At 37.3% G+C, this 12,327-nt stretch overlaps 1 protein-coding gene across 1 annotated transcript; it reads right to left on the bottom strand.

The window, feature by feature from the left end:
* Window positions 1-7,959: 7,959 nt before the first annotated feature.
* On the bottom strand, window positions 7,960-9,711 carry LOC142529810 (putative inactive patatin-like protein 9). Its single transcript, XM_075635458.1, has 2 exons — window positions 8,407-9,711; window positions 7,960-8,332 (listed from the first exon to the last, which is right to left on the bottom strand). The coding sequence occupies exons 1-2, from the start codon at window positions 9,334-9,336 to the stop codon at window positions 8,135-8,137; spliced, it is 1,128 nt and encodes a 375-aa protein (XP_075491573.1). The 5' UTR covers window positions 9,337-9,711; the 3' UTR covers window positions 7,960-8,134.
* Window positions 9,712-12,327: the final 2,616 nt, after the last annotated feature.

The following is a 12,327-nucleotide window of genomic DNA, read 5'->3' on the forward strand; positions in this document are numbered from 1 at the left end:
TTTACATTTATCTAATTTCTCATTTCAATAAAATATATTTCCTAGAAAATATTAAATTTATTTATTTCTTACCTTTAGACCGCATACGCTATGGTGTGAGCCACAAGGCCCGACATTACTTCCCCTCAGAATGAGCATTGGATGGAGGGTTAATTCAATTTTACGACCAATTTTACGACCACTATTAATGGATTAAGTCCCAATAAATTAAAGTGGAAATTCTTACCTATTTTCGAAACTTCACAATCATTGATGTTATCCGGGTAAATCGGGTGAGCAAATATCGGGGCAATCTACTGGATAGTTATAGTAGTGTTTAAGGAAAATGAGTAAAGAAATGATATATCTTGTGAGAAAAATATATTTATGTGATCTTGGGCTTCTACCGTGACTTGCAAACAAGGAAATGAACTCGTGAATAGGCGTCGGTGGAGTGTCCGGCGTATCTACTCGTTGCTTAAGTCAGCAAGTGAAGAAGAAAGATGAAATTGCTTGTATATGTGTGAATATACGTGAGTGCTTGAGAATTCAAAGTTCTAGAATCTGTAAATGAGATTAATAACTGTTATTTATAGGAGAAAATCACATTATTATCTTGTTTTCAGTGTCCACATGCTAAGTATGATAAGACGATTGCCCATACCCTGCTTCTGATGACTTCTCTGACACGTCAAACTCATATTGTTCTGACAGAAATGATTTTCAAGCATAAGGTAGCTCATATTGATATACTCGAGTGTGACACACTTCTCGAGGTAACCCAGGTAAAAAGTTCCCGAGAGCTTGTATGAGAGCTCGTGCTCTTGACTGCCCCGGTAGAAAATATCTCGAGTGATCTCACGCCCAGCTGATAAAGAAATTGATATGTATATTGACTCTAATTTAGTTTCTCGGGTAATCCATGATCCGGGATCTTATGGGTATTACCAATCATATTTTTCAGTGATACGTATTTTCTTATATATTGAAAATAGATAATGTGAAGATGGAGAAATGGCATACAATAAAAACATTAATTGGGACATGCTTTACTTCCATTTTACGACAGCTATTCTTTAATTTCTGGTGGGGCTATATTAATGACAATTCGCAAAAATCTTAGGCAAAATAATTTAATTAGTATTTTATTCGAATTATCAATGTAAAAAGCTTAGGTCTTAATCAAGCTAGCACGTTAAGAAAAGAAATTGTTAACTTGGAAGCAATTGGAGTAGCTATGGTTGAATCTTGCTTTTTTAAAAAATTATCTTTATTATATCATCACTGTGAGCACTTTTAGAGCTCTCACTTTTAAATATTCTTAATTAATGATTTTTAATATAAGTTATAAAAATATGATGGTCTTGGTAAGAGGACATCCAATGCAGGAAAATACTAACTTAATTTATTATTATTATTGTTGTTGTTGTTGTTACATCATCATATTAATTTTTTTAATAAAATAAATAAACACATCAGTGTTGTATCAAAGTTGTAATGTTGTCACATCAACATCAAGTCAGAAAAATAACAAAAATTACAAAAATTACAAAAAAACAAAGATAACGAGTGATCCGATCCTGGTGAAATGGATGAGCCGGGTCGGGGGCTTCACCGGATCGAATCGATAATGTTGTTCAGGAAAATGGGCAAAGTAGATGGCTTCGATCAGTGACCTGCAAACAAGGAGATGAACTCGTGAATGAGCGCCGGAGGGGTGTCCGACGTGACCACTCCGATGCTTAAGTCAGCAGGTGAAGAAAGAAGAACACAAGCAATATATGTGAGAATATATGTGTGTTTGAGAGTTCAAGGATTCAGAATGCTTTAAATGAGATGCATACCTGCTATTTATACGAAGGAAAATCAAGGATTATCTCGATTTACGCGTACACCTACCACTCATAGCCTTTGATGTTGACTTCATATCAAGCCACCCTACCTCTGATAGCTTCTCTGACACGCCAAACTCATGTAGTTCTGACAGATAAGATAGCACTCGAGTGCGACACTGTTATCGAGGTAGCTCGGGTGATCAGCTTCTCGGGAGATGGCTCGAGAGCCCGGGCATCTGGTTGCCCGGGGAGAATATGTCCCGGGCATTCACCTACCCGGCTTCTAAAGAATTCATCCTATAAATTGACCCTGATTTGGGAATTCATTTGATATCCTGAGTCATAGAGTCATCTATGACTCGGGCTATTACGTGGTATCAACGAGTGAAAATGAAATACATGTTGAACACTTTTACGCCACAGAAATAGTTTTACAAGACAAGCAGAAACGAACAAGACTTGAATTAATATATTTATTTAGTTATTATTATTATTATTATTATTATATATCGGACCTTAGGAAAAGTCACAATCTGCTCGGGTTCAGGTGATTTCAAAATTTCAGAAGCTTTTAATTATAATAATATCTCAACTGGTTTGAGTTTGACCTGTCATAACAATAAATTTACACACGTGTAAATATTAATTTCGAATGTGATTTTGTCATTTTAAATTAAATTAGTGTCGATCTAAGTAACATTTAATTAAATTAATTTACTGATAATTTACTTTTTTCAAATTCACCACAAGTTTTCTGTTTCAAATCTTATATTAAAATTAAAGGAAGAAAATATTAGTTTTAATCACATAGCGTCGTCTGAGTTATGAATACTTTCATATCAAAGGAGATATAATATACGTACAACGATTGGATAGTGAAACAATTGTTATGTATACGAACTCACAAATCCTCCCCTGAATCCAGTGTTAGAGAAGAACAAGCCCAAAGCCATTCTGAACAGCCCACTCCTGTAAAAGAGTTACAGGCCCATGACAAGAAGAAAGCCCAAACCATTTGTATAGAATAATCTAGATAGAAATGTCGTTGAATTTGTTCCAACAGATTATGTTTTTCTTCTGCACCTTTCGTTGTTATCTTCTAATGCTTAGGTTAGTATAAATAACTGTATTGGGGTTTAAGATAGATATGAAACAAATATGATTTGATTTCATCACCTTCTTTTTCCTTACTTGGTATCAGAGCCATCCATGGCTGACGCCGGATCCATTGCTGGGACCTCAAGCACCATTCCTACCCCAATTATCAATCCCAGCTTCCTTCTTGTTAACCCTGCAAATCAAATTACATCTGTCAAACTTAGCGATGACAACTACCTTCTTTGGCATTTACAAGTGCTCGCTGGAATCAGGGGTTTGGGCCTTGAGTTCTTCATTCTTGAAAATCCTCCAGTCCCTTCTCGCTTTGTTTCTGATAATGGTGCACCAGAAATAATTAATCCCAACTACGTCACCTGGTGCAGGCAAGATCAGCTGCTGTTTTCCTTTCTCCTTGCATCCATGTCGGAAAGCATCCAGAGCCAAATGATCGGCTGTGAGTCAGCCACTCAACTTTGGACTCGCACATCTTGTATTTTTGCTTCCCGGTCGAAAGCACGTGTAATGCAATATAAGCTGCAGCTTCAAACTCAGAAAAAGGGGGCTCTAACCATGAAGGATTATCTATCCAAAATGAAAAATTACATGGACCTGCTTGCAGCGTGTGGCCACCCGATTACAGAGGAAGACCAAATCCTATATCTTCTTGGTGGTGTAGGTCTTGAATATGACTCGGTGGTTGTTCATGTTACTTCCCGTGTAGACACACTGAGTTTTTCTGATGTTGGTGCTCTTCTCCTCTCACATGAAGGCAGGCTGGAAGCCTTCAATTCTCCCAATGAGATAGCATCACCCATGGTTAATGTAACCACTGCAGCACCGCAACATAAGAATCTACATCAAAACTCCTACCAAACATCTAGATTTCTCTCCAACGGACGTAACCGTGGCAGTGGTAGATACTCTCGAGGAGGTGGTCGAAAAACCTGGCAACAAAATCAGAATCGACCAGTGTGCCAAATTTGCGGTATTCATGGTCATGTTGCGAAGATCTGCTTCTATCGTTTTGATGAAGCATATCTTCCGAAGAATCAACAACCTTCTCAATATCCTGATCAGAGATCAGCCCCCTATCCTCCAGCTACACTGCATACAGCCACTAGTACATCATCTACTGGAGAGGATTGGTGGTTCCCTGATTCTGGGGCCTCTCATCATGTCACTAGTGATCTCAGTAATCTAAGTCTTGGCTCCGAGTATTCTGGAAGTGGTAAGGTTCACTTGGGCGATGGTGCAGGTCTGTCTATCTCTCACATTGGTCATTCTAAATTTCGTTCTAATCCTTCATCACAAACATTTGTTTTGAATAACTTACTACGGGTTCCCCAAATCACCAAAAATCTCCTTAGTGTGAGTAAATTTGCAAAGGATAATAATGTTTTCTTTGAGTTTCATCCTAGTCTTTGTCTTGTGAAGGACCGTGCCACTCAAGTCACTCTTCTCCGAGGAACTTTGCATGATGGGCTGTATCGATTCAGTCTTGGCATGCCTATTTCCGCCACCTGTCTCAGCTCATCTAGTTTTCCAGAAAGCACTTCTGCTAAGTCGTCTTCTCCAGTCAAGTCTCATCCAGCCTCCTCTCAAGTATTAACTCAATGGCACTCTAGATTAGGTCATCCTTCTCTTGCAATCGTCAAAAATTTTTTATTGCGATGTAATATCCATATTCCTTGCAATAAAAGTATAGACTTTTGCACTGCTTGTGAACTTGGTAAAAGCCATAGACTCCCATTTTCCTTATCTCAAACAGTACATTCTGAACCACTTGAACTCATATATGTAGATGTATGGGGTCTTGCTCATACACCTTCTCGAAATGGGCATAAGTACTATGTTAGTTTTGTCGATGCTTTCAGTCGCTATACATGGATTTATTTTCTTAAACTCAAATCTGAAGTTCAGTCGGTATTTTTCCATTTCAAACGCCAAGTGGAACTACAACTTAATAAATCCATTAAGATCATCCAGTCTGATTCTGGTGGGGAATTCCGTAAATTAACCCATTTCCTTCATGCTAATGGGGTAATTCATCGCTTTTCATGCCCATACACCTCTCAACAGAATGGCGTCGTTGAACGCAAACACAGGCATATAGTTGAAACAGGTCTTTCCTTGTTGGCACATGCATCTATGCCTCTTCACTTTTGGGAAGATGCTTTCTCTACAGATGTGTTTCTTATCAACCGTTTACCTTCTTCGAGCCACCAACATGCCATTCCCCTCACTAAACTATTCAACAAACCACCTAATTTTCACTCCTTAAAAATCTTTGGTTGTCGATGTTTTCCTTGCCTTCGCCCCTATAATAATCACAAACTTGAGTATCGATCAATTCCTTGCACTTTTCTTGGCTACAGTGATATCCACAAGGGATATAAGTGTCTTAGCTCCAATGGTAGATTATACTTCTCTCGTCATGTTAAATTTGATGAAGCTCATTTCCCTTATCTACAGCAGTCGGTCACGCCTTGCTGTCCCTCAAGCAGCACTGGATCTTCACTACCCACTCCCCTTTACCTCCCACATGTACCTATACATTCTTTGGCCGATGTACAGTTGAGGCCCTCTGCTACATCTTCGTCATCAGCTCCTCCTCTCTCTCCTTTATCTGTCCATTCATCTCCTCATGTTCCTCTTCCATCATCAACCTCAGTCTCCTCTCTTCTTGAGTCTCAGACAATACCTCATCCACCTCAAGTGAATATGCACCCCATGACTACTCGAGCTAAGGATGGTATCTTTAAACCCAAAGTGTTGTGTTATGCATCTCTCCTACCCCATGAACCATCAACTTTCCAAGAAGCCACAACAGACCCTGCTTGAACTCAAGCAATGAAATCAGAATATGATGCTCTCATGCTCAACAAGACTTGGTCTCTAGTCACTGCTCCTCCGGATACACCCATTGTTGGTTGCAAATGGGTATTCAAAACCAAAACCAATCCGGATGGCTCTGTTGCTAGGCAAAAAGCTAGACTTGTTGCCAATGGCTACTCTCAGACTCCTGGACTGGACTTTACTGAAACCTTTAGCCCAGTCGTCAAACCAACCACCATACGAGTTGTTCTTGCCATTGCTGTATCCGGACGCTGGTGTCTAAGACAAATCGATGTGAATAATGCATTTCTTCATGGTTCTCTTCACGAGATAGTCTATATGCAGCAACCTCCCGGGTTTGAAGTTCAAAATGCGAGCATTTCCTTACTTCCAGCATGTGCTCATTTTGTCATTGAGTGAAGGAAAAAAACAAGTAAAATTGGCTGTTATTTAATTATTTTAGTAATATCAGCTTATAGTAAATTAAATTAAATATTCGACCAAATTATTTGTTAATAACTGTACTAAAAAAATCATATTGTAAGGACTAATCAACAACCTATGGGTCTCTATATTTAATACTAGGGACAATCAGTGGTCCTGTCGATTTTTTATTTTTTATTTTTATATAAAAGGTACAACACATCCATCATGCAACAGCCTGTACTTACCCCTACACTCTCTACCTCGTGATTAACAGCAATTTCCATGTAGAGTAAAAAAAATATTCATTATCCATAGAGCAAGGATTTACAAATTTAGATTGCAAGGATAAAATATTTTAGATGTATAAAACATATGTCATTACCTGAAAAATAATATTCATTGCATACTGCATGAATTAAGTTGGTTTGAATAACGTATGATCCATAGTCCACATCTGTGTACAAGGATCAAATCAAAGTATCCGATCTACTTTATAATGTAAAAAAAATTAAATCAGATTGTTATAACCAAATATAACTTTTGATGTAGTATAAAATATTCGAACAATAGATAATCGCATTATGTAAAGTTTATGGTGATCTTATACTCTATATATTATGGTGATATTATATGCTTATTTTATATTAGGCGTGAACTATAAATCAATTAAATTAACCCTCGATAAAAAAAAATGGGACTATATCGTTATGATTACTTTTGAAATGTATTGAGAGAAGCTATTAAATGTGTCTTACAAAGAAAGAGCAATGGTTGTGTGAAAATTTGCTGAGAAGAGTAGTAAAAAAGAAGAAAATTTATCTTGAGATTTTTATTTCCTATGGATTTTACAAACAAATTTGTTGAAGAGGGTTGTGGGCACGTACATGATATTTTCTTTTAAGATATGATTCCATTTCTTAGTTCGTGCAAATTGATGAAGTACACATTTTTTTGGGACTGTTCGGTTGGGGCATTAATTTCTCACATTTATTTTTGGTCCAGTGCATTTATTTTGTTTGAGCAAAAATATCTTTTAGATTTATATATCAAATTATATATATACATATGGATTTATGATATATATGGACCTAAATTTTATTTTGAGTCTTTAGTCAGAATATAAATATTTTTACTTTACAGTAACGATAAAAACTTGTATTAGACAATCTCATGGATCGTATTTTATGAGACGAGTCTCTTATTTGGACCATCCATGAAAAAGTATTACTTTTTATGCTAAAAATATTACTTTTTATTGTGAATATCGGTAGGGTTGACTCGTCTCACAAATAAAGATTTGTGAGACTGTTTCACAAGAGACTTACTCTATGATAATTGGGTTTTTGATAGCTTATTAGCTAGAGTGAACGACAAAAACTGGAATTAATTTGAAAATAAGTTTGCCTTAAGTTCAATGAAATTAAGCCCACTTCTCAATTAAAACGTGACATGACATCAATAAATTGTTAGATCTATGTCAATAAAAGTTAGGAAAAAAACCAAACAAGTGTTTGTCATAAATCTGAAATTTATTAAAGTTATTAATTGTTCAAGTCCAAAGCCTCAACATCCCTGGAATAAAATTTATTACATATATATCTGTATTATTATATATATCTCCCTGGAATAAAATTTATTACATATATATCTGTATTATTATATATATATATATATATATATATATATATTTTGTCCCAAATGCACAATCTAGTGAACAGATGGAGCATGTGGGACGGATTTATGTAAGTATAATATAATGATTTTGAAGCGTATCTAGTCTAAGTACAATAATGCACACATATAAAAAGAAATAAATCAGGGTAATTAATTAACAATACAAATATATTTGATTTAACATGAAAATGTCAACTACTAGTTAAAGTGGAGAGTGAGGACGGAGTTAACCAGAGTAAACCCTCTGACTCAAACCAAAAACAACACAGCAAAAACAAATAACGGCGCTAACGGCCGTTAACCAGTGGACTAACGGCCGTCTCCTTGCACGGGCTCGGCGGCAGGCTACTCTTCCCCGATACCACTAGGCGCCGCACCAACCCGCCGATTCTCTGTCCGTTTGTCTCCGTCAGCAGCCGTTTCCCGCCGAAAGGCAGAGCTTCCACCCCTCTATCCGACAACAACGACTCCCCGTCGCCGTTGGCCTGACATAAGAAAATACCCGTTTTAGTCAGTACTATTCGATGGAGAATATATTTCGTCACGATTCATGAAGTACCTGGATTCTGACGTAATCATTGGGATTCCAGCAGAAAGCGTTGCCGAGGATTTGATCGATGGTTTCGGAGACGCCGTCGAGGGCAATGCCGATGACTGCGACGGAAGAACAATCGCCTCCGCGGGTGAGCTTCATTTTGGCGGGGTTGGTCAATGGGCCGTTGCCGATGGAAAGGACCAAGAGATCGTCGACGCCTGTCACTGATGGGAAATCTCTCTTGTTGTGTAAAACGTGAGTGGCCGCGGCGGCGGCGGGGTTGTTCATCACGAGCCCGCCGTCCACGGCTAGGCACGAGGTCTTCCCGTCGATGGAGGAGAGCTTGAAGGGCTTGAAAAACGAGGGAGTGGCGGAGGTGGCGCGAATGACTTTCCAAAGCTCGAAGTCGAAACTCGGAGAATTCGTGGCGTCGGCTCGAGAGAAAACGAACGGCGCCGCGCTGTTGAGATCGAAACATGGCACAATCAGCGGCTTGCATGTGTCTTTCAATGTCAAAATCTTTCCATCATCTCTTCTGAATGCCTCCTTCAGCGCCTTATCCATGCTCTTCCCAGAAAACCTCGTCCTCCGGCGGAAAATGCCACCGCCAACGTCTCTGAACAGCTCCGCCTCATTCACCTCCACAAATTTAGCGGCGTCACTGGCCGAGAAAAGCGGACGGCCAGCGCCATCGTCGGCTACCAGCAATGCGGCAACGAGAGCACCGATCCCAGTACCAGCCACCATATCAAAAAAATCAGCTATTGCCGCATTAGAATCGCCGGTTTGCGCTCGGATCTGGTCCTCCAGATGGACCAACGCAGCACAGGAGACAATGGCGGTGGTTCCGCCGCCGTCAATGCTCAAAACCCTCGTCTTCTTCCCTTCACAGTGGTACAACCACTTCTGCTCAAGCTTAGAAAAAATTTCCAACGTCACCTTGCTCAACTCCATCGATCAATATACAGAAACACCGACAAATTCACAGAAATCCAAAATCACAGCTAAAAAAGCAAATCGCAGCAGTATATAATTTGACAACAATGTGGATAAGTTGATGAACTTTTCGAAGCTTAGCACGATAAAGAACAGTAGATTACAGAGCGAGCAATAGGTACAGCTAGAGCTACTGAGGATTTCTGGGGAAAATGTCCGTGAAAAAGCGAAAGATCACGCTTTACCACTGAAGAACTTTAATGGCGCAAGAATCAGTGATTCGTATTTCTCTCGCGATATCTATTAAATACACACCCAGCGAGCGTGTAACTTCAAGAAATCGAAGACTGAAGAGTGATGCGATGTGGAAGTAGGATGAGCAAAAATTAAGTGCCGTGTATTATATATATATAGTAAGAGAAAAAATAAATATTTATTTATTTATTAAGTAATAAAAATATTTAATGGATTTTCTTGTGTTTAGTATTTAAGATTAAGATAAGAATGGTGGGAGTAACATAGTATTAAGGTGTGGTGCGTTGTACTTGATTTTTGCCTTTATGTTTTCGCATTTTCTTTTGTTTTTATTCAATTAATTACACGCGTTTTGACTGATAGTGCTTATGTGTAATTTTATCGCTCTTATGGTATTTACTGGTTTTTGAATATATAGTCAAATTAGAATTAAGATATAAAAAAAACGTGATTTAATTTAGTTTTATAGGAAAATATAGATATTGATAGATAGCTGATAAATGCCAAATCCCCTCCACTTGAAGTTGATCATCGAGCTCAAAATTTGACCATTCCGCCACGATATATCCCATCAATCATGGCTTCAAGTAATTCTTTCTTGTTCTAATATATCTCAAATGATGTGACTTCATACACCGACACGTTTAATTATAATAAAAAATATTTATTATTTTTTGTAATTCACGTTGAAACGGAGATTCGTTTAATAAATTAATCTAATGTGAGTTTTTGTGTTAAATAATAAATTTTTTAAATTTATTCTCAAGAAGGTACGAACTCAAAACATATTTTCGATTGAAATACAAATATTTTATCAGATTTTATCGATTTTTTTTAATTAGCTCAAAAATAGACATATACTTCTAAAAAATAACATTCTTAATTTTTACGAGAGATATCATTAACTTAGTCTTTATAATAATTTTTTTTTTAAAAAAAAACAAAAACTCGACACGCATATTTTGTACGTATATGTGCCATTCTAAATATGAGATTCAGTGTTTCAAAATCAAAAACGAATTACCTAGAACCAAAAGAAATAGTCACAAAATATGTTGAGATAGTATAAAGGGCAAACCTCTTAAATTATGATAACGGGGATCTCCTTCAATCCATCGAGTGTTGATGGGAACATGATCTAATGGAAGAAAAAGACCTAGCATGATAGAGAAGAGCTCGTAAATATAGCCCGAATGACTGCCTACTTTTCTTTCTACGAATTTGAATTAACTTGAAAACCATCTCAAAATTTGTGTGAGAGGCATATGCAGGCAAGTCATTCTTGGCTATTTAACTAAAACTCTCATCTTTCATGTAAGGTTTCTCTTCCTTGTGAATATGATATAACTTCTCAATTTGGTAACTATTTATAGCCAACTTAATCGCCCAATGCTGACCCTACCTTAGCCAAAAACATATTCCTAACTCATCAATAACTTATGCATCATGTAGGAATATATATATTTTTGAAAATTTTTGTTCAGTGCCACTTGTGATATATATTGTGTGTGTGTGTGTGTGTGTGTGTGTGTGTGTGTGTGTGTGAAATAAGAATGGAAATCCAATTTAGATTCGAAGATTGTGATTCATGTAATCTGATATTGTGGAGATGGAATGTCAACTATTATCTCTGGGAACAAAGCATGACTTGAAACCGACACAAGAGAACGAGGCGGAAGGCAAAAATTCACATTATTTTTTTCTGCTTGAACAAAATTTTTCCAATTGAATCTCGAGAGATTTGAACATATTTCTTGTGTGATTGACCGTACCAAAGCAATTAGTCTAATAGTGTCAATCAAGCATTATAAAAGTAATATTTTCATGAGTCGGGTCGGGTCTGGTCTGACATCAATTTCACACAATTGAACTGTAAGAATTTTTGTGAATGAAATAATAATCGAGAATTTTTTGCCTTTAGCCTCCTTCTCTCATGTCAGTTTCAAGTTGTTCTTTGTTCCTTCAGATTAATAGTTGACATTCCATCTCCACAAAGCAAGTGTCTTTAAACCAAGATTCAGAAAACAACTAATGTTTTTTTTCAAAAAACGTTACAACTCATGTATATTCCTACACGGGGTTGCAATCTTATATATGGAAAAGAAGATATAAAATTCAGATTTGAAAGAAAAGAACACAAGGTTCCCTTCGAGTTCAAAAGAATATATATATTCCTACACGGGTTGCAATCTTATCATGCATAAGTTATGGATGAGGTATTTTGGCTAAGGTAGGGTCAATATTTGTGCTCTTAATTTGGCTATAAATACTACTCAAACGGGAAAGATGCATCCTCACACCCTAATGTTACCAAGGAAGATAAACCTTACATGAAGACGAGAGTTTTAGTTCAAGTAGCCAAGAATGGCTTGCCTGCATTCCTCGGAAACAAATCCAGATGCTTTTGAATTGAAAATCGTCGAAAGTTACGCAGGCCATTCTAGCTATATTGACGAGCTCTTCTCTATCATGTTAGGTTGTTTTTCCATCGATCCGATGTTATGCTGCGAACTCAAAAATAGATCCGATACCGGCATGGCGAAGTTGTTTTCGATACATCTAATGATTATGTCTTTTAGTAAGGTTGGTGGGGTAGTCTTCTTTTCATCTATCCTCTCTTCCATTTTAGTGTCATACAGAATTCGTCAAGTTGATTTACTTCGATGCTTATACTGAACTAACTTGGTTGAAAACCTCTTTAAATAAATGTTCATGACCACAATTCTATCCACGAAATGCTTCCATTGTAATATT

This window comes from Primulina tabacum, chromosome 16 (genome assembly GCF_025594145.1).
Source record: "Primulina tabacum isolate GXHZ01 chromosome 16, ASM2559414v2, whole genome shotgun sequence".
NCBI lineage: Eukaryota > Viridiplantae > Streptophyta > Magnoliopsida > Lamiales > Gesneriaceae > Primulina > Primulina tabacum.